The sequence below is a fragment of the Bacillus rossius genome, chromosome 8 (genome assembly GCF_032445375.1).
Source record: "Bacillus rossius redtenbacheri isolate Brsri chromosome 8, Brsri_v3, whole genome shotgun sequence".
Classification (NCBI taxonomy): Eukaryota; Metazoa; Arthropoda; class Insecta; order Phasmatodea; family Bacillidae; genus Bacillus; species Bacillus rossius.
In genome coordinates, this window is record NC_086336.1 from 58649574 (window position 1) to 58674235 (window position 24662).

The 24662-nt window shown below is 33.3% G+C and overlaps 1 protein-coding gene across 1 annotated transcript in view; it reads right to left on the reverse strand.

The window, feature by feature from the left end:
* Window positions 1-1487: 1487 nt before the first annotated feature.
* LOC134535033 (serine/threonine-protein kinase STK11) overlaps window positions 1488-24662 on the reverse strand; it is a 31356-nt gene continuing 8181 nt past the window's right edge. The window contains exons 2-7 of the mRNA XM_063373865.1: window positions 21412-21585; window positions 18660-18792; window positions 17379-17515; window positions 16531-16716; window positions 15786-15958; window positions 1488-11575 (exon numbers count right to left, since the gene is read on the reverse strand). Of these exons, the coding sequence (XP_063229935.1) occupies window positions 11409-11575; window positions 15786-15958; window positions 16531-16716; window positions 17379-17515; window positions 18660-18792; window positions 21412-21585 (970 nt within the window). The 3' untranslated portion in view covers window positions 1488-11408. The remainder of the gene's footprint in view (window positions 11576-15785; window positions 15959-16530; window positions 16717-17378; window positions 17516-18659; window positions 18793-21411; window positions 21586-24662) is intronic.

A 24662-nucleotide genomic window follows, 5' to 3' on the forward strand; every position in this document is an offset into this window, starting at 1 on the left:
GAAATTTTCCATGAATTTGCGGCCATTTTTTTTATTTTTTATTTTTTACTGTGACGCAATGTGTATGTAGCTCGTATTTGTTATAAACGCTGCAGGTTGCGACTGTATTTTAATAAACTTTAACGTATTTCTTACACTTAACATATTTTTAAACTTTTTTTATTTTATGCTTCATTTTTCACGGTTTCTGAAAATCTGTATGTACGACCGAGGTGTACGTACGAACCGGGGGCCGTACGAGCGAGATTAAAAGACGTTGAAGATGTAAAGTTGACGAAGTCTGAGATAGCACGGCAGCACAAGATATCAGCGTCGACCCTGTCTACGATATGGAAACGTAGGGACGCGATTATGAGTGCGGGGGTCATTGAAAATCGGTAAATCGGATTTAACGAAACATCGATTTAGAGTAAACATTTTCGGTAACCATAGCACTTCGTTAAATCGGGGTTCTACTGTAATTGCATTATATACGTGATCTCACATTTAGTGTGTTTTTTTTATATTAAAAATTTGTTAACAGCATTAGCTTGTGTAAATATTAATTTTAACAGAATTGTTTTTAAATAAACAAACTATTTACAATGAACTTTTGTGGAAAATGTTATTGAAACCTGTATCTCTCCTGAATACATATAGAATGTATACTGAAAACATTTAAAGGTACTTTTGACTAAAAATTTGTTGTCATTACTAAATATAAACAATCTGAATTTAATTTAAGGAAGATTAGTTTAATAATTTATACTACTGTATGAAAACTATCTTGCAGCATTCTTGCTTACTTTTTTCACCTATCTTTGGACGCCACTTGCATATAAATGAACCAACAATGAATTTCATACGCTGTGAAGCCGGTCTACTTGAATAATGTAGTGTTAGAACACAATAAAAAAATGTTGGAGGGCAGATGAACTGACTTATTTGTATTGAAAGATACATACTTGTGTACCAAATATTTAAAAACTTATATTTTTTTGCATACTATACAACTTGTGATATATTAAAAAATTAAATGACCGCTAACAAATCTATTTATATACCATATAAGTTGAATTAAAAACTATTGGTAATAGTGGAAATATGTGGTAACGATAGGTGTTTGCGGGAAAGGTTTCTACTTGGTTGGTTTAAAAAAATAATAATTTTTGCCCCGGGTGGAAACTAGTCCAATTAGTTTCCTGGTGAGCATAAGAAAATGCACTCCCTGATAATATATTCGTGGCCAGTAAGCAACATTACCACTGAGAGCTACCCAACTCTGTAAAATAATCCATTCTCTATTCTTTTGTCATCACTTGTCATAGCAGCCAAAATTAACCAAAATATTACATACCTTGAGAAACTTCTTAGCAAGGATTTACTGTATTTGGGCTTTTTCAGCAGTATAAAGAAAGACGCCAAGTTATCTCTCACGGCCAGTTTGATTTATCCTTTTAGAGACCCATCAGTATGTGGCAATGAAGGTATGGAAAAGAAGACACACATACAATCAAGATTTGTTTAAAACACTTGTTTGGACTCGCTCCGTTAACGTCCGATGACAAGCAGCCACACTTTACACAAGTTAAGTCAACACCATCAGCACTGATAACATTAGAACTAGCAACATGCGTAACATTTAAGTCAGTCCTCCTTGTTGTACCTCGACAGTTATATTTGATAAAGCTCGAACAATATGTTACAAAAATATACACTTAAACAGCGTACCACTTAACATGAATTACAAGTGCGCTCGTCTCTGTGAAGTGGTGCACAGAGTCCTGATGTTCAAAGCACCACACTTACTCTAATAATAACTATTCAATATCACCGAGAGAGCTCTCTTTTAATGAACACGGTGTTTACTAATCTAAGGAAACCAAAGTCCCTGAAACAGTACAATTTTCCCAAGTTCTCCATCTAAATAGTTTTCTTTAACATACTCACTGTCATCTTCTATAGTTTTTTTTACTCTGAATTAATTTTTTTGTGACTACTGTTTGGCAATAAACCAAAAGATGTCAAGTAGTCTCTTTCTTCAGCTGTTCGCAATTTGGCAATTTTAATCACAAACTTTTGGTTTTCATGTAATATGTACATATTAAACTAAAACCCATGTGACTAAATTTTTTAGTATTTTCTTCTTTTTTAAGTGATTAAGGTTTAATGTTCTTGTGGACAATGTGATTATGTAACAACTAAGTTGTGGATGCTCGGGATCTTCACATAACTTTAGCAGATTTCAGGTGTTCCTTGTTTTCCAGATTAGTAGACACCATGCATACATCATTAAAACATAATTATAGTTTTATTTAAATTTTTTTGCAATCTTTCAAGCAACAAGGTGCCGAGTTGCAATTGGTCATAAGGGCGCTTGCCCTCAAATATACAATATTTCAACATGAAATACCATGATCCAAGCATAATCAAATAGGCTAGAAAAATATGTGAATAAACATTATACATGAACACCAATCTCCACACAAACGAATAGGAAGCAGAGCAAGACTTTCCACGATGATGAACAGTCCGGTCAACGAGTGATATGTTCGCTGCGCAAGACACACACAGTGCATCACAAACAAGCACTTCAAGTCGAGCACAATGATCTTCTCTTCACGGTGGTCACTAGGAGACGTACCGAGATGGATGGTAGGCCTGTGCGAACCTTTGACTAAGCAAATCAATTGAAGCGCTTTTTAAATATTGTGTTTTACTTTGCCAGGAAAATTGCTTTTCATTTTATATGAAGCTTCAGTTTTGATAAAGCTATAGATTTGTTGCTTAGAACATGGAAGCCTAAGAATTCGCTCATAAAAATATTGAAGATTTTTTTATGTTGTATATGTTTTGCACGGATAAAGTCGGTTGCTTGAAAAAATCAAATGTGGCACTCATGTTTGCTTTTATATACATATAATCACTTTATCTGTTCAAAAATTAAAATTGTTAAATATTTTTTTTTTAAAATTAATTCAGTATTTTATAAAATAAGTCTAATACAGCCTTGCTGAGAACAATATTTATCCACAATTTGATTCAACAACGTGAATTACTTAAACATTCAATATGACATTGCTTTGCATCAAAAAAACTAGATCGCACAGGCCTAATGGATAGGGTACATGAAAATGATAAAACAGATAATCCAAAAAATTTAAGAAAATAGTACAACACAAAAACACTACCAACTTGGAATGTCTCAGGAAAATAATCAATGAATCCACGTGGCTTAGTGCTAACAACAGTTTTTGGTTTAAACTAGTTGTACACAAGTCATTCCTGAAAATGTGATGATTATTTTAGTAAATTTCAGAGCTTGAAAAGTTTCAAAAGCAAAATGGTAAATACAAAGAAAAGTCACTAATTCGGCATGTTCTATATCACGGCCATGCCAAAGTGAAGTAGTGATTTTGTCGGAACATCAAACATCAATATCATTTTAACGGGATTACCAAAGAAAAAATATTTACAGTTTTAATATGCTCTCTACAGTTGTTGGTCTTTTTCAAAAAACTGTTGCAGAAAGTAACCCGTTAAATGTAATCTGCTATAAAACGGGGAAAACAGCACTAAAATGAAAAAGGACAGTAATGATCAGATCTGAGCAACTGAAAATAAAAACTGGCAGTTAGAATCCTCCCAAAAAAAATCTAAACACAAGCCGCTCTATTGCGTCGCATCAAAGAATACGTTGAACCATAGAATGCCGAATTATAGACCTTTCACTGGATTAAAAATCTTCCAACAAAAATGCCACATTTGCTTGGCTTGTGAGAATCCAACTGTCTGGAATTTTGTTTGCTACAGCAGTCTCATCTTTGAGGGTATGACACTGCTATGCCAACCAATGTGCGAATAATGTGGAACAAAAAGTACCTACATTGATAAAATGTGCTTGATAATTATCTCGATTATGAATTCAATCAATGTCATTCATGCTATGTAAAATTTTAAAAAGCCAAATGATGCAACAACAAAGATTTAAAAATTAGGTGAGATGTGAAATCAAGAAATTAATTATACAAATCAATTCTGCTCATGAGAATTGTGTTTTCTACACTTAATATAATAAGCAAAAGTTTCACTCCTGTCATGCGTAGACTCCACACACACACATTTCTTTTCCCCAGCTAAATTAGTTTAAAATTTAATTCATTCGTAAAACACTTTTATAAAATGCCACACACTACTACACTTTTACTGACAAGTTTTCGAAATTGAGTTACGAAATGTACAATTTTACATTTATAAAGAAACAAACCTGTGTTGTAGACTTACAGTAACCTGAATCACTATATTCCTACCTTACAGTTTGACTGGGTTAAATGCGCATATATAATTAAATTCTTTTAAAATATATTTGACACCGAAGACTTAAGATAATCAGTGAATAAAAAAATAAAATACGACATAAATCTTTACTACAGATTCTCTCTTGTCTAGTTCGGCTAACCCAATCAATCCAATTGATTTAGGAATTACTATTAATTACACCTCCAACTTAATGTTTGTTAACATGTTGTACCACAAGTTACTAAAAGTAAAATAAGCATTTGATTTTTTGTGGTGTTAATCTAAAAAGGCATGAACATTTTTTTTGGTGCTAAACTGAAATAGTATATTTGTAAATATGAATACATACTTGGTTTTTAAACATTTTGAATGTCAATATTATGTTTTTAAAAAGTTGCACTAAAAACTAATTTCACAATAACAAATGCTAATTTATAAAATCATAGATGCTAATTTTTCCAGCCCCAATTAATTATGATAAACATTTAGGAACCTCAAAAACCATCTAAATATTATTTTATTTTTTAAGTGTACTTAAGACAGTACAAATGGCAACAAAAAGTATTTTCCCACTGGATTTAGTACCGGGCTAAAAAATTGTTGGACCAACAGTATTTGCAGAGTTCATATTTATCATCATTTAAATTATATCTTGCCAGTAAATAGGTCACTAAATTAAATTTAATTATATGCTTACATCAGTACACTAGTCTTTGGTACATGTTATGTACGATTGTTTGCACTTAAAAGTATGTACGTATTTTGTGTACACATTCAGAAGATACATTTTCCAATATGACTTTACATGTATGCTGTCCTCGTTGAAGCCAATATGCTTTCCTGTTCGAAACTTGCAAAAATTGTGTTCACAGTATTGACTAGTTACAGTTAAAAAAAAATGGCAATCTATTATTCTCATATCATTAGCAATAATATGGATTATTCACAATCATGGTAATTTTCTTATCAATAACCATTTTTGACAAAATGCTAGATACAAAGTAGTCTTTGTAAAAGAACACTTGCTTGTTTTTGTAAACCTATTAATGTGATTATGATTCCCTGATCAAACCCACATTAATATTCACATTATAATGGCATTCAAAGAAGTAAAATAACATTTTTTTTTAAATGGATATAGAAAAATGTTATGCATGGATAATAATAATAGTAGATGTACACCACATAGTAAATTATAACAGTGTAGAATTACTCTGAACCTAGAAATAATTTCTTAAGAATGACTTTTTACGTAAACAAGTAAAATCAATCACATTATTACTAAAATTACCATAATGATCTACTATATAATTATAAACTCTAAACTTATGGCAGTATCAGCAAGAGAACAAAAAAATCATTGATTCGTACTGGTAAATAATTACACAGTACATGAAACCATGGTGTGCTTAGCAACTTTGCAACACAGTTGTGCACATTTAAATCAAAAGCAAAATGGCCAAAGGGCCCGCTTAAAAAATTGGGAAATCTAAGATTCACAGAACCTTCAGCACAACCCTGAATAATCCATGAAGTATGTTTGTGTGAATGTGGAGACATGCGTTATTGCTGAAAGTTTGATGGTAAAATTTGTTCCAAGAATATATTCTAGAAAGCAAGACAAGCAGACTGACATTTGTGTAAAAGTTCTGTAAGGAAGATGTTGAAATTCACTTTGGATGCTGCATGTGACAAAATTTAAATCAGGAGTGTTCGTTCACAGAATGGGAGTAAAGTAAGGCTTAAATTTGTCCAATCTCCAGTATTACATTAACTAGGCCTATACTTCGTTCACAACTGATAAAAAAAACAACTTAAAAGTTAATTAACAAGTAATTTTGGAATTCAACATAAAATTTCTAATTGTTAATTAACAATATAACCATCAATATTGCTCAATTGTCTTGAAAGGCATAGTTTTTGAATTCTGATTATTCTAAGAAACTTGACAGTCAGTAAAGTTATCAATATATGGAAATTGTGGGGTAAAAAGCATTAAAAGAGCAAAAAATACACATTAAAAAGTGCCTAAAATCCTCTATGTATGAGACCTCTCCACCCTGAGTAAATAATATGGAACAAAAGGAAAAAATAAAATAAAAGTATACTAATAAAAGTTAATGCAAAGCAATGTCACTTTCCTTCCCAGAGTACACGCGTAGCAATCATGGAGGGCAAGCCATTTTACCTGCACCCTTATACCTTCAGAATAATTTACCAAACAAAAGAAACAAACAAGAAATAAAACACAGCAGGTAGGCAGATGTGCCCTGCAATTTGAGGAGCAAAACAGCACAGATAAGTGACGCCACAATCATCAGTCAATTCCCCTCAAAAAAAAATATATATATATTTTAAATTCCTTTGCCTTCTTAAGCGGTATTTTCCAGAAATTTAAGTGATTTATTTAAATATTTTTCACGTATCCTACCACAAATTATATTTTCAGTATATGTTTTCCATACATGTTAAATGTTAAACACAACCATATTTAAAAATTGTACTATTTTTCATTTTCACAAGTTGGCAGCAATGCAGATACACTCCTGACTAGGCAGGCCCTTAACAAATTGAATGTGCAAGGAATAACATACAAGGATATACAACATATTTTATATTTACTGAATAATCAATCTGCCTGTTTTGCTTTAAATGATAGGTGTGTGTGTGTGTGTGTATATATGTGTGTGTGTGTGTGTGTGTGTGTGTACGTATTATTTTTTTAAACAACGATTTGTGTTAAAATGGTAACATGATTATGAAGTCTCAAAATTATTGCTTATGTGATTATTAGGGTATGTGCAGAAAAATTTGTGTCTCAAGAGACTACCACAACCAAACACACACACACAAATAAAAAATCGCTTCTACGTAGAGAATTTTCCGAGTAACTTTTGTGCAACTTAGAAGATACATTGAGAAATTACGTATCAACTCAAATCGAAGACACCATCAATTCTAGAACAAACTTGAATTTGAGCAATATTACATGTTTTTTTTAAATGTGGATATTAATTTTTTTGTGCACTAATTTTCTTAAGCAGTTCAGTACAGATATATTGGTCGGTCATGCATTTACTTATTTGGTGGCTTAAGCCTTAAATTGCATATGGCATGTTAAGTTATAAATATGGTAAAACAGGTAGGTTTTCACCACTGCCAAATGAGCCAACATTATAGACTTATATTCAGATATTACAATCTGCTAGCGACTTACGAATTAAAAAAAAAGTTTTACCAGTATTACGTAGTCATGACTAAGTCACTCATAAAAATGCTATAATCGTAAATAGAAAGTATGTATGTGTTGATAAATATTTTGCTGTAAATTCAACTTTTTTTTAAAATGCATATATGAAAAAAGTAGTTAAAAATGTTGTCACTCACCACAGTTTGCACAACAATAATCAATATAATTAAGCTATGACTTAAAAAAGTAGAATCAAAGGAGTAAAAAAGTTATGTAAATATTCTAAATATTCACAAACAAATAATTATAATTTTTTGCTACGATAAATATATTTTAAACAATAAAAATATAAAACAATCCAATGACATGCATAGACAATTACTTTTTAAATATGATTCAATATTTTAATATTTGTTTTACTCAGAAGAAAAAACCCTTCAATCTGTTGTAGAAATATTAAAGAAATTCATTGTAAAGTTCCAAATTCAAAAAATATTTATATATAAAAAAAATTACATCAGAAGAATATATAATGTTCTACAATGTATATAAAATTAAAATTCTTATACAGCATGTCTCATAACTTAACATCAAGTCCAGAACAGTTGATATTAGATAGGCCAATTAATCACAGTTCTGAATCAAAAAAGCAAAAATTCAAAAATAGTCTTAGCTTTACAGAAAGGGGCATTTTTTTAAAAGTGCTTAAATCCCCACCTTACACTAAATTATTAGATACTGTGACTAAATTATTTTTCTATGCAATCGTAAATAACCCTACTAATGATAACAACTCAAAATAAAATCAAACATGCTATAGTTTTGGGGTAAAAAATTCTGTGCACAATTTATGCTTCAACAATTTTTAATTCGGTAATTTTGAATATTCACAATGTAAAATAAATTAGCTAACTTAGCAAGTTATTTGCTTTAATTATCCATCTTTTCAAATGACTAGTCAAATTTATCTGATAAGTATTTTTTGGAGCATAACAGCATAAGTCTTCCAAATAATACTTTTTGCCAAAAGTATAGCAAGTTTGATTTTATTATGAATTGTTATCAATAGTTGGGTTATTAATGATTGTGTGGCAAACAAAATATTTGGAGCAGGGTGGAGATTTTAAAATGTCTGGAAAAATGAATACTCGATAACTACAACACTTTTTAGATTTTGGTTTCTTTTATTCAGAACTGTAATTTACTAGCCTATTAGCTGTTCTCAGTTTGACGCTGAGTTATGGGACATGCTGAATATTTCTGTTTACTTGTTATAGCAATAAACAAACTGGTCTTACATATAAAATTATATAACCAACTTTTACAACTCTATCACACTAACAATTTATCTAAGAAAAATATCAAAATACAATCACTCTAAATATCAAGCAAAATATTGTTTTTTCCTTTTTTCTTTACTCCTCTAACACAATTCAAAAAAAGGTAATTAGTAATCCTATTGAAAATAAGTTTTTGGAATAAAGATGAAGCCGCTAAAATAAGAAAATGTTATAAAAACCAAAGAGGGTTTCACTTACAATGCAGAACAGAACCGAACCACAATAACCTTTGTCAGAGGTGTACTGTTTGACCACTATGCAAACCCTTGAGGTAACCTTTAAGCCTTGACCCCACGGTGGGAATACATTTTTTAAAGCCTGATTTAGTATCAAATTATTCACAAATAGAGAGTATTTTCCAAACCAAATTGAAAAATAAAACTTTTTTTTCTCCCAAAGTTCACTCCAGTCCAAGAAAAATTAATGCAGAGAGAAATATATATGAATCTATGAACCATAATTGAGTGGTGTAAAATGCAAAAATCAAGTATATAATTTTTGTTACATATAAAAAGATAAACAAGAAAATGTATTAATAAATCTTTTTATCTCCATACATGTAACACTATTTTCATTTAAATTTTTTGCTGTACCTATTAATAAAAAATAATTTGATTTGAAATATTGAATCCAATATAAAATTAGTGTTCATGAATATTGAATACTTTTTGAATACTCGCACAACCCGGAAGCCTTTAATGTCCAAACACAAACCGACATTTCATGGGAAAGGTCAAGCTAGCCCGAGTATTGAGTCTTTGCGTTCCCATGACGCAGGTTTGCCAAGACACGCCCCAAGGAATGACCAGACTTTAAAGTTCCTTGAAACAAATATTATGAATGAAAAAAACGAAAGCTTCTACACAATATGGCACAACTTTATTACCTGAAACCAACTGTGGATAACGGGGGAAAAGAGTGAAACCTAATGGACAAATATGCTGTCTGGAAATCAACTGATTTTTTGGTCATAACAATTAATGACAGTTTATTATTCAAAATTTGGCATAGTACGATAATTTATTGGATTTCCTACGGTTTTACAAGGGTTGCCGTCAGCAAAGTTTCCCATGTGAAATCATTGGGACTTCAGAATCAAATTAATATCGAAGAACGACTGCAAGAATAAAAATATTATAATTAGTCACTTTAATACAGTCTCAAAAAAGCTATTTCATAAAACTCTGCCCTAAAAAGTAAAATTTTCAATACTGATAAAAAATTATCACGACCTAAATACCGTTGACTGTCTTCGTTTGGCTTTTTTTTATCCCTCCCTGTGGCCTTTTGCATGCTCGAAACAAATATCTTTCCACAGTCCTTCACAAAAATTAAACGCAAATATATGAGATCCAAGTCAGCCTCTGCTGTTCAGTTGAAACATGCACATGCAGGTAAAGTTCCGCACACACTGCTCAATACAACCCATCTCAGTACATCTGCACTGCGCAAATCTGAATAGTAGAATGAATGCCTGCACACACTATACTATCACTTATCAATCCAAGCCACAACATTAGGTTTACTAACTTCTCAAACTAATAAAATTACTTTCTGCTGCTTGTTCTTCAGTTAAATATATGAAAAAAAAAAAAGAATAAATGAATAAAACATTCATACATGTGTAATCTATGATTATAAGGTACATTTTTTCTCAACAGTTTAAGGAACTTTGGATTAAAATATCTACATATGCCTCTAAAATATCAAGACCTGACTACAATTGTGACATGAATTAAATACATACACATTTAATTAGTTATTGTCATAAAGTACTGCACAGTATATACATCTTGCCTTTGCTTTTTCATTATTATATCACGCCAAAATCCATTCTACGTAATAATCTTACTTTAATTCCAAGCCTTGATTTATTTGTAAGAACTAATTTCCTGAAGACCTAAAACTTATTCCATAGGCTATAGGTAAAATTTAGATAATTATGAAAATTATGTACAGTTTAAATTTCTTCATTTCTCTAGCAGTCAGCAAAAATTTTCCAAATGTTTCTTTTAATTCTGGTCAGACATTAATAAAATTGAAACTTTACATTATACTACTAAGCATGTTTACAAGTAGCTATTTATTTTTCTTACGTAAAAACTACTCATTCTTAACCTCAATATAAAATTTAATACTCTGAAAATATTAACAATTTACAAATTATCACTCAATCATGGAATCCAGTTCAAAATGAATTAAAAGTAAATCTTAACGTCAAATTTACTTCATAAATTTTCAAATACTTGCAAGAAGCTTAACAATGATATGCAAAAGTCTCTTATTCTTGTGGGTTTGATCAAAGTTTTATGCTTCGTGACACGTTAAAAGATAAAATATTCCTGAAAATCATGGTAAAAATTTAATTTTTTCACTTTAAAATAAAACCTTAAAAAAAACTTACTTTGCGTCCCCAAAACTCGCAACGCATTCAGTACGGCAGCAGGAATTTGTTAAAATAAACACAGCGGGACCTAACGCACACAAAGATGTAATTTAGTTTCCGTTCAGGACTCAACGAAAATATTGCACGGAAAAGGTGAGGTATGGCTGGAGAGCTATGAGAGAGAGAATTCAAACCGTCGGTTCGGGAGGACGCATCACGACTGCTTGCAGGACGGGAACTTCTTGACGCTGATGCAGGAGATGGGGCGTCGCCAGCGACGCTTGGGCCCGCCGGCGCTGCCTCCCCGGGCGCTGCCGTTGCGCCCGGAGACGGCGGGCGTCGCGGCTTCGTGCGCGTTGCACTCCTGCAGCTTGCGCTCCTCTGGAACACGCACGGCATCGTGCAGGCACGGGGGTGAACATGGGGGGGGGGGGGGGGGGGGACAGCAGGGGCGAGTCGCGCCCGCGCTGTTATGCATGGGGGGGCGAGAGTAGCATTTCGCCCCACCTCCTTTTCCCAGAATAAATGTTTGGTCCTAGTAGAACCTATTTTTCTCAACCAGTAGTTACAAACGTTGCATTGATCACATTGATTATAAAATCAAATATATGATTGTCAATATACTGTAAAATCATTGCAAATTCCTAGATGGTAGTTTATTTAATTTGTACTACATCTACTGTCAGAGTAGTATTTAATACATGCTACGTCATCAAATTCTTGGAATGGTATATTTAGGTAATATTTTGGTTCGGAAACTCATTAAATAGCACAATTTTGCATCTAAAATTTCAAATTTTTCGGGGCTCTAGGACTGAGGTAAGTGTGATACATCTTTTCGCCCCCCCACTCATGAAAACGTTCCGACGTCCCTGGAGGTAAACGTCTGGTGTCGGCCACAGTCCAGAAATTAATACAACTATAAATAGACAACGCTCCCAAAAATCACCAGTGTTATCAGATCAAAATAATGATAAGTCAAATCCTAATTTTCTCGAACCTAAATCTAATTTCAATCACACCTTTAATTTACCTTTCAAAACTGCATCTAGGTTTAAGTGTCAAAAATAACATACTGTACAAGAAACAAAAGATAATAGATAATAACTGTGTGGAAGTATTCAACCTTTTAAACGTCTGTTCCACAAAGAAAATTTTTTTAACTCGATACGTATTGTAATTCTGTTTACATGACTACATGCTAAACATATAGTATCTTCGGGAACGGTAATAGGATAGGCACAACAAAAATAGGTCTAACCTAACTTCAGAACTGTCAATGCGGAATTTTTTTATTTACTAAATTTCCTCCAATTGCAGCGGCCCAGTGTAAAGGGAGCCTTAAATGTCTGTGTTCTGCGACTTCAACCTTTCCTTGTCTGATAGGCTCTTCCAAGAAGTCTTCCTGGAGCCTCCCCTGTTAGTAATAATAATCTCTACTAATATGCATAAGTATATTGTCTATGTTTGAACCATAATTTATGCACGTTTTTGAAGAAAGGGGCTTTGATAAGAGCATCGTTGTCTTACATATCAAGCAAGCATCATTTCGAAATCTATATTAGTTTATAAGTAGGGACCCTTTTATTTCGCGAATGGTTTATTCACGAAATTTTTATACAAGCATATAGGGTCAACATACCAACAATTTATGTTATTTTTATTGTGTTACAAACCGTTTATGCGTCGCGAAATTCCGCGAAATTTCACGAAATTTGCCATTTTTCTCGTTTTGCGCGAAATAGGGCTAAATTCCTCTATTTCACGAAATTTCGCACGAAATAGTCCATTTAAAATCACTATTTTTAAGATTTGCGCAAGAATATGTTTACAAATCAAAGATAAAACTCCACACTACACGAAAATATTTTACAGAACGACGCCTAGGCAAATCATTTTTTCACTTTATAATTTGATAATATAAGTAACTTCATATTTTAACGCCCTCGGGTTCAAGAAACGGTTTATTACGTTTATTAACCTAACAATAACATAACTGTTTTGTTTTCTTTCGTTGGCCAACGGGTTTCCTAACGGCCATAACAAGCCATAGAAAAGAAAGTACATAAACACTTTATCATTGCGACGCCATGTTGAATTTTTTAATTTTTCGCTGTGAATCTTTACTTTTTTCTTTCAAACCCCATTTATACGGAAAAAAGTCTTAATTTTCTAAAACATTCACAATATATCTGAATTCAATACCGAATTACGGTAATTTACAAAAAAAAAAAAATTTTACCAACATGGCGTCCTTCCATACAAAATGACGTCCTTGATGTATTGTGAACAAAACTTACACACTTTATCTCGTCTTCTCTGAGACGTTCGGAGAAACATTTATCTTTGGCTCAGAAACTCCGGGCTTGTTTGTTGTTATGCTGCTTATTGTTGAATACACACTTTTTATATATTTTTTTAGATTGGAAAGTGGATTTAAGTGTTATTCTTGAATTTATATATTCATGCATTTATCTGAAACAGTAATTTATCTAGTACTTTGCCCTCGAATGAAGCATGTAATTTAAACAACAGTTATACAATTGCAATTCGCAATATCTAAACGTGTTAAAAGCATTTAAATCATGCCGAAAATTGTATCAATTTGCAACTGACGAATTTTATGTATTTGATGCAAAGAAAAAAATATTGATGTGCAAATTTTGCAACTTCCCAACAAGGGTTTATATTAATATTACAATTTTAAATGTGTAAATGTTCAAGTGTTTAAAATAGCAAGATGTTTTCAATATTATCTCATAATGAAAGTTAAAATTTAACAGTTAAGTTATTTTCACTTTTCCTGTATTCTCTCCCCCCCCCTCCCCCCCCCCTACATAAATGTACTACATGTTAAGTGAAACAAATTTTATTTACCGCTTTATTAAAAATTTTGACTTTTTACACCGCTTCTACTGTTTTTTACACCGCTCTAACCAGGTTTTTTACACTGTTTTCACTAGTTTTTTTGCACCGCTATTGGTAGTTTTTATTTACCATTTTTCAGGGTCCCTATTTATAAGTTATAAGCAAAATGAAAATAGCATTGAATCTTATGAGGTTAACGCGGGTTTCGTAGTGCCCCTGAAACACTGGAGTGGCCTCTTAATGAACAATTTTTAAGAACCTTCAGAAGAATTGAAAAGTTATTATTCTAAAAATTTCACGGTAGCGTGTTACATGTGTTTGGAACTTTTTTTTTAAAACTTTGCACAGCTAATTATGGTGAACGTGTCGGTTTTATTCAATGTTGTCATTTAAATAATTTGAAATGGATAGGTATACTCTAGTTAGTAAACTATAAACAATATTAACAATGTACTCAAAATGGTGAGTTTCTTTAAATTAAAAAATATACAAAATCTTTTTACAGTGTCATATTTTAGGCCTGCTTGCAATATATAAAATTTTCAAATGTTGAATTAACATTATTTCCGAAGTAATTTTTCTCAAGAAGATTATTCTTCTGAAAAATGACATGTTATGGGGTTCAACATTTTATGATGATGGTTTTTTTTTATAACCACAGAAATGTTTCAAAAGACCTACATGCAAACAAAGACCATTAACATATTAAAATTAGCATCCACTACAAAATAACCGACTGTTTGAAATATTTTTTGTTGTCACTTTCTTTTAAAAATACCTTTGAAAAAAATTTGTATGAGAAAAAATTTTTCTGATAGTTTGTGCCTGAGAACAGGAACAGATCGCAACTGTTGTCTTACGAAGCCTGCAGCGTCCGTCTGTGGTGTCCAGAACATATGTTTTGTCACATCGCTGGGTTTGCTTGTCGAGTTGTCCACATTATCTGTTCAGTATCATTGTTGGGTCCATCTGTTTGTCACTGGGATATTTTTCCAATATTTATTTACTGTTCTTGATGCAATTTGTCATTATCAGCCTACCGCGTCCATCTGTGCTGCAATATTTTTCTGACCGATTTCCTTCCACTGAATTATCCGCGCTATCTAAGTTTTTAACTTTTAACATCTACCGATTCTGACTTGTTTTCTGTGTGCTTGTAAATTCATCTTTTTTCTTTATGTGTTTTTTTTTTATACCTGGAAGGTGTTTTTATTTGTGTTGGGAAATTTGGCGGAGTAAGATGTGGTGCAAGAGAATTTAGATTGAGAAGGTAGGTGTGGCCAGATGTGTTTTTTGGTTTGTTTTGTTTTGGGAAACAAAAGGGAGATATAACAATGGTGGTGGAGAGTGATGATGAAGCTTATGATTGTGTTCCATTGTGAATAAAAATAAATAGGTCTTTGGAATTTAAAACCTAAGCATTTTGTTATTTGTGAGTGGTATCGTAAGGTGTTACTAAGAGCAACGAAATAACAACAAGGAGGAAAAGGAAAACGGTGTCAAGGAGCTGGTACTATAGTGATGCTAGGAATCGCAAATGTTTCTTTGTTTGCGTTTGCGGTCGGGCTGAAACAAAGAACTCCACCAACCCAAGGCTCGACTTAAACGATCCCGAAGCATTACAGTATCCATTATTGAGGTTTCTTATCACATACAGCGTAACCAGCAATGACGTTATGTCTAAAAAAAAAAAACACTTTAAATCAGTAGGAAACTGACTGACCTTGGAGCTGATGGTCGGAGATGAAGTCGGCGTGGTCGTCCGTGGAGTTGTGGTTGTCCCCGTAGTGGAAGTCCATGAGGTACGGCAGTACCGTCATGGTGTGGAACTCGTCACCGCGGAGCGGCGGGACGGGAACAAACTCCAGCGTCTGCAGGGGCTTGCGGGAGAACCACCTGCGAGAAGCGGACAACTCTGCTCGATCGCGCCCGTCCTTGAAGACCGTCTCCCCGGGAGGCTTGGCTTCTGAACGTACCCTGCTGATCTCCCACGTGTCACAGACAAAATAATATTCTGTATTATTGATGTTAGGTCCTACCATCTAAGGTTTTCAACTACTAAGCCACAGTTGACCGTTTTTTTTTTTTTTTTTCACTGCTGGGTGTGATAAAGGAAAAACTTTTTAAAGAAAATTAATTACCTCAGTCACCTAACAGACAACCTCCAAAATAATGCTTCAACCTCCTTGTAGAGAAGGTGCTTAGGCATTCTCTACATTCTGCTTCCGATTTGAGTCTGATCTTTGAGATAAAGAATTATCTTCAACAAAGGCACACATGACAGAAAAATTTATCATTTGGAAAACTTGCAGAAATTTCAATTTGTATAATGGAGAAACGTACTGTCAACTGGGGTTTCTATACCTAAACATGACTTAATACATTAAAAAAAAATTAATGTTAGAAATAAAGAGTTAGCTGAAGAGTCATTGTGAATTGCACTATAAAAATAATGTTTTGCTACTCACGCGTTCTGCCGTATCTGCTGGACAGAGTACCTCTTTTCAGAATCTTTCTGTAGCATCCCTTCTATCAATCCCCGCAAAGGGTTTTCTATCTCCGGTGGGATGGTGAACACACCTTTGCCTATATTCTCAAACAATCTGTAAATATTATCTCCTTCAAATGGGTAAAGTCCTGTCGTAATGTTGTACCTAGAATAAGAAAAAGAAAAAATCACGTGTTCAATAATTTACATACTGCCTGCGAATCTACAGATTATAATATACCATGTTAAACTCAATACTTATAATGAAATTTTATACAAGTGTAAACTAGCACTGTGCTAATACTAGTTTTCTGGTGCAAAGCGAATACCAAATCAAATATTTAAAATACTTGCGAAGTTGAAGAAACTTGCGAATATTGTTCTCAGGCAAGACTACATTACACTTATTTTATAAAATACTGGAGTGTAGTCGAAAAAAATAATATTTTAACAGTTGTAATGTTTGAACTGATTGATTAACCAATTGGGCCCTATATATAGTAACACCTTTCAATAAAGATTATAAACTAACCATGCATAATATTAATACTGAGCATTCATAAAAGCAAACTTGAGTGCCAAATTTTTTATTTCTTTAAGTAAAAAACTTTATTTGTCCAAACCATAAAAAACACACAAATTTCTTTTTGAGAATCTTGGGCTCCCATGTAAAAAAAAAAAAAAAAAAAAAAAAACAACCCTAGCTTCACGTTAGATGCGAAGCTCTGCATCACACAGAATGACAAATTTCCTGGCAGAGACAAATTGTACATAAAAAAAAACTGCTTCGATTGTGTCGCATAGTGCCTACTGGGAGCATGTACTTACAACGTAACACCACAACTCCAAATGTCGACCTTGAAGCCGGAGAACTTCTCGTGGCCGTTTGCGATCTCCGGGGGCTGGAAGGCGGGCGAGCCCTGGCCCGACGTGCAAGTGTCGTCCTCGGCGAACGCGCCCAGAGCCTGAAACGCGATCTCTGTGCTGCGACCTCGCAAACAAACTTCAGTCCCAGGGCCCTCGTTCAATTGAAAAAAACTAAGAACTTTTTTAGGATATTAAGGAGGCGTACGAACACTGACAATACACACAGCAACATAGCAACCTCGCAAACAAGCTTCAGTCCCAGGGCCCTCGTTCAATTGAAAACAAACTAACAACTTTTTTAGGATATTAAGGAGGCGTACGAACACTGACAATACACACAGCAACATAGCGACCTCGCAAACAAGCTTCAGTCCCAGGGCCCTCGTTCAATTGAAAACAAACTAACAACTCTTTAAGGATATTAAGGGAGGCGTACGAACACTGACAATACACACGGCAACATTGTAAATCTCATTTAAAACCTTAATTACCATACTACTTTTGTAAACAGATATACAAAATTGTGAAATACTAAGAAAGTGAAATTTTACGCACATTACACTTTCATTGGTGAAGTCCTAGATCCGTTGCACATGAATCGATTGTCAGACCCTGAGCAGAGACAGATTATGCAGGAAACTGGTGTGTACAGCACACACTCCACATCTAACCCATTTTCCACGGCATCTAATAGGACAGTAGCACGGGCGTGCCAATCCATTTTCACTAGAATGAGGTTGTCAGTCATAGAACATACTTCCTGCTGTCCTATGCTCAATTAAAAACTATACCTACCATAATTCTGTTTTTTTTTTTTTTTGCAAATGAAAAGGTACTTTTCTCGCTATCTCTATGAAATACTGCATGTTTATGAAGACAATTCATGAAGACAAATTTTTCAGTGACCTTGGCACGACAGTTTTCAGTTTCGAATTTAATTTGGACAGATTGTTTACTGCTGTATTCCACCAACTGAAAAGTGTAAAATATAAACTATTAAGGAATTTAAAATCTGATTTTAAGTTAGTTGTAGACCACATAACTGTAAGGTAACATGGGGCGCATATTTTTCACATATTAGTTATTTACAGATTTTAATTAAAGTACATTTAATAAATAACCTTGACTTAAACTACATTAACAAATTTAAAAATTCAGGAAGGAATGTCATTAACATATTTCTGCTCACGTCAGCTTTCTAACGTATGTACATTTATTGTAACTCAAGACAGGAGAACGTACCTCGGCTACTCCTAGGTCCGATATCTTGAGCGTGCCGTCCAAAGTGAGCAAAAGGTTGCCGGGCTTTATGTCTTTGTGAATAATGCCCTTGCTGTGCAGGTACTCCAGTCCATCTATCAGCTGACAAAAATACCTGCCATCAAGGAAATTACCTCACAGCCACCCCCCTACAGCTAGCACTAGCACTCAAGTCAGGCAACATACGTCGACAACTCAACTATTAGCCATAGCGTACGAATGAACAAGCAACATACAGTTCTACCTGCCTCCTCAAGTAACCACTATCATAATATATCTAATATGATTATAAATATATATTTGTTTAATGATTACCTTTAATAACACTCTTTAAGTTTGTACTTCAAAGGTACTGTATTCAGATGTAAAATTGCTCAAATAATAAGCATTAATATTAAATTAAACCTATTTAAAAAAAAAGTACTATTCATGGATTAATTTCTTAGGGTTTGAACCTAGTATTTCAAAGGGAAGATATAGACCTCTTACATGGATGTCAACAGATGAAGTCGGCATGCACACATTTTACTGAATTGAGTAATAATTTATTTTTCTATTAACAAAACCTTTTATTTAAAAAAAAATCACAAAATTGAGGATGGATTCGAGTGTAAGCATTTTCCTTGAAGGTAAACTACAAAAAAATAACAATTTTTATAACAAACTATGCAATTTTTGGCATTCAAACAAAAATTATTTTGTTAAATTACAGTAAAAACCTTTTAACCCTTTCATCTACACTTTATCAATTCCTTAACACAAAATTGTATTACTTTGTATTTGAACTAATCTAACTTTTTTTAAATATTGTCATGTGATACAAATTATAAATTATAATTACAATAACATTTATAAAATTAAATAATGTTATAATATATATAAAATTTTAATTAATAAAATTTATGAACATAGCCACATAGCCATAAAAGCTGATGTCCATTAGAATGTACACTATGTTCCACACATAAGTTTTTATAAACTCTTTATTATCATTAAAATATAATGTCTACTACAGTGAATAAATAGACTTACATAGATTAAAAAAAATATTAATCTTCCATAAAAAATTCAAACTCATTAGCACTGACCTATACATGTATCAAATTTTTCTACTGTAATAAGTTTTCCCAGTTAATAGGTCTAAATTTCCAAGTAGCTCGAGAAACTTTTTAACAGGGTTTTGCTGTACTTACAAAAACTGTACTCTGTTGTATCAAATAAAATGCACAGAATACTTTAATCCAACAAGTTTTACAGCTTAAAAAGATTTGATGACTTAAAATAGGTATGGTTTTTATTGCATTACACTCGCTGACAAGAAAAAAGTAAAAAGACTACTGCTAAAAAGAGACTGCAGTTAATACAATCTTGTCCGCAAATACAAACGTATACAAGGGGCCGCGAATACACCCACCCACACTGTGCTCACCACGATGAAGTGTTAAACAGTTCTCAACACCGTGTAAATTAAGGCCGTACAAGTTTAGAAGAACGCTGATTCTTCACGGCATGTCCCATGTAACAATTCAGCTATGGGTATTTACTTCACAATAAATATTACAACATATGATACCAGCAAAAAATATTTTTTTTTTTTTTAGTTTTTTAGGCCTTAAAACTGACATAAAAACATATCAAACTATCATCTATGCAATGTTTATTAATACAGTTGTTGTTGGGAGGAAAATATGTCCTCCACTGGTATTTGCTGGCATTGTTGGCTTGTATATAGACCCATTTAACATTTGGACAAATTTTTGGTTACTGACACATATTTAATGTTTTAATGATTCACTTTAAATTATGCCATCATCTTATTATGGGTTTCCATGTTTATTCTTATCGTATTTTTATGCTTGAATGTTTCACAATTTTGATCATTGTGCTGTCTGTGGAAAATAATGTAAATCAATTTTGTTTCTACTGGTTTTAAATATTTTCTCAAATATAAATCTTGGTTAGGATCTGATGTCTTGTGGATAGAAACAATATTTTATGGTTTTATTTATAAGCCAATTGTTTTTGTAAAACAGGAGATTTCAGTGTTTTTTTTTTTTTTTTTTTAAATAAATGCTATTTATTCATAAAGATAGCAGATTACTGAACACACATGAGACACAAATGTTTTATGATATTTATTTCACCAAAAAAAAAGTGTCATTTTGAATGAAAGATGAGTCACTCAAAACAATAAAAATTGATCTTTAAGTAAGTAGTTGTGTGAAAAATGTACCAATGCCTTAATGTAAAAATGAGTTAATAATAACAGCTGTAGGATAAAAAAAAAAGGTAAAATAATTTTTTTTCAAATCTACTTCATGCTAAATACATAATATTGATTAAATATATAAAATATTACATTTTTTGTGATTTGAGTTCTGTTTCGATTAAAAAATGGAAATTAATTTTGCGATAGCAGGGGCGTAACCGGGGAGGGGGGGGGGGTTTTAGGGGTTCAACCCCCCCGCCCTTAGCACCAAATTTTTAATTAATTTCTTATTCATCACTCAAACAAATTTCATATTAAAATTAATAAAATTTTCACCATTACAATATTTAAATTTAAGAACAGAAAACTGCTAAAATATCACTATTTTACACCTTAAAATCCAAATTTTCCGGGGGGGGGGGGGGGGGGGGGGATGCTTCTTAACACCCCCCATACACAAATCCTGGCTACGCCACTGTGCGACAGCAGTTGTATTCCGGAGCTATCCCTGCTAACGGCACTCACCCGTGCGCCTGCCACAGCGGGAACTTCTTGAGGGGCGAGCTCTCCAGCATGTCCTGCAGCCCGCCCACGCAGTACTCCAGCACCATGTACATCTTCTGCTTCTCCTCGTTGCACAGCACGTCCACCAGGCCGATCACGTTCCTGTGCCTCAGCATCTTGAGCAGCCGGATCTCCCTGCGACACGCGCTCCCTCTCAGCGGCGCTCCTCCGTCTCACCGGCACTACTCCGTCTCACCGGCACTGCTCCGCTCACGGCGGGACCAGGGTGCCCACAAGGAAAAAATATTTCGTACCAACTTAGGCGAGAAAAAAAAAGTACCAGATTTGTAAGAGTATTTGTAAGATAAAACTAGGATAGTTTACTTTCAAGCTGATGTGTGATTTGTTGTAAACAGTCTAAATTAAACTGTTATAATATACCATTGAATAGTGGACATTCTGTTATGGACATCCTGTACAAGAGAATACACCTGACCACATGTATTATGGCTTTCCCGACCTGCGAGCCACCAGCTGCATATAAACGAACTTCATTAAAGATTTAAACCTTTAAATGACTTTGCAATATAAGTATTACTAAATTATAATTTGTTATGGTTTTCAACAATTTAGGAAGTTATTATGACATTGCAATGCTCGAACTTAAATATCACACCACACACACACACATTCCATAGTTTTTAAAAATAATTACGCTTAATAATAAAACATATTGGAGTTACTATAATATGATTATATTAAAGAAAAATTTACTAGATCTGAGCGTAAATGTACTTGACCACTAAAAAAGTACTAGATCTAGTACGAAAGTACTAACTGTGGACACCCTGGACCGGACGCATCTCCCCACAGTCAGGGACATTCAGGGCATCGTCACAGCGTCAGGAACGGGCCTCTCCACGTCAGAGGGAAAGTGTCATTTTGAATGATAGAGGATTCACACAAAACAATAAAAAATAAATCTGCAAGTCGTTGCGTGAAAAATGTACTAGCCTTCGTGTAAAAATGAGTTAATAACAACAGTTTTAAGATAAAAAAAAAAGTAAAATAAAATTTTTTCAAATGTACTCGGCACATACTTTTTTTTTAAACTTCATGCTGAATACATTATATTGATTGAATTTAATATATTAAATATAATTTATATAATATATTAAATATCAGGAATGGAGTTTGCATCATAGCATTAGGATCCGAGGGGAGTAATTGGTGCGAGTGCCCCCGAGCTTCGGCCGAAGTTCGTAATGTTTACAGAAAACGTCTCAATAGTCATTTTACATTTCTTTTTTTAAGAACCCGAATGACAACAGACAATTTTTTTTTGCCGAGTGGCAGTCCTCGGGGTGAAAAAGCACATTAACTCAGTTTTTCAAATTTAAAATAATTAATATCTCTGCAACTTTTCACAACACAGGTGTGCATTCCAACTTCGAGATAACAAAGTAAAAGTACATTTAGGCCATACTGACAGTGATAGCCGTGATGATGGTGCAGTTTCGCCAGCGGAACCTCAGAACTCGCAGAGCACCAGTAGTAAATCAGCACAGGTAATACTTCCTGCTATTCTGTGACGAAGACACATCACTCCCTCAGGTGAGACCCTTATCCCTCGACCATACTCCAGACGTTGCGACTGGCTAGGCCGCTGGTTGCGCACCTCTGAGATATTAGGTGAGTAATATACTTGTTAGGTTTAAACTGTGGTATAGCCCTGGCATGCAAAATTTTATCAGTGTGTCAATTTTTAATGCAATTTTTGAAATACAGAATTATTAGTTTAGCGATTGTTTCGTGGGCTTCCGATTATGGTAATTGAGAATACATAAAGGAAAAGTGTAATTATATGTTTATAGTGAAACCATTGAGAATTTACTAATAGTATATTGTTTAAAAGTTGTTAAAATTAATTTTAATATCCTTTAAACAATAACCGCTGCAGAATAAGAAAAATATTAATATTAGAGGAAATATAACAATGTATATACCTTACTGAGATAAACTGGATCATTATATATGTATTAAGAATAAACTTTTCCACCATGCAAAAATAAATTAGTCCACCTACTATAGTAAACTTTCTATAAATAATAATGTTCCTGTATAGTTGCTAGATAAAAAAAAGGTCTCAAATATAATGAAAAATGTATCTAAAACTTTTCTACAGTGGATTATATTCTATATTAATTGCTTACGACAGTCAAAATTTTTTTTCTTTCCCCCAGTATTAAAATCATCCTTGTCAAAGCCTTAATTATGCCTTACTTTTATTACTGCAATGTTTCTTTTTCTGATATGACCAGGGTTGGGAAAAAAACAATTTTTTTAAAAAAAATCAAAAAACATGTTTTTTATTGTTTTAAACAGTTTTTTTTTGTTTTAAACAGTTTGTCATGTTTTAAAGAGTTTTTTTTAAGTTTAAACTTTTTTTTGTTTTTAATATTAATTTTAATCAAAACCACCACAATATATTTTGCACATATGGTTTCAGCAGAAGTCCCATCAGGTGTAAGGTATATTGCTACACATTTTTCAATATGGAATTCCATGGCATTTCCCGGTTTTCCCTGACTGTAGCCATTCCGGATATTATTAAGTACAAGGCAAAAAGTTCACCTTTCAAGGAGTACTTATTCAGTCCCGACTTTATGTAAGCTTTTGGACATACACCATTGCTAAGCACAAGTATGTCTGTAGAAGAAAACTACAAAAAACACAAATGGCAAAAAAACAAATGGAGCAAAAAATTGCTGTTGTCAGGATATAAACACCACACAATACTCCACGACAGGAATATGTTCAGCGAAACAAAGAAAAATGGACTAACAGAACGAAAAAACCCCCACAAATGATGACAGCACAAAAATACTGAAATCAAAACATTCAGCACAACAGTTGAAACGAGACAAAAACACAGCAAAACGAAAATACGAAACAAATACAATAGTTTTTCAAAAAAGAACGAAAAAAAACCCCACAAATGATGACAGCACAAAAATATTGAACCCAAAATAATTCAGCACAACAGTCAAAATGAGACAAAAACACGAAAAAATTAAAAGACGAAACAAACATGACAGTTTTCTAAAACAGAAACAAGCGACGTTTCGGGAACTGCAATCTGCTCCCATCCTAAAGCAGAGACGCACATGGTACGAAAACACAGGTGTGACCAAATTCCTGTTGTGGAGTATTGTGTGGTGTTTATATCCTGACAACAGCAATTTTTTGCTTTATTTGTGTTTTTGTCATTT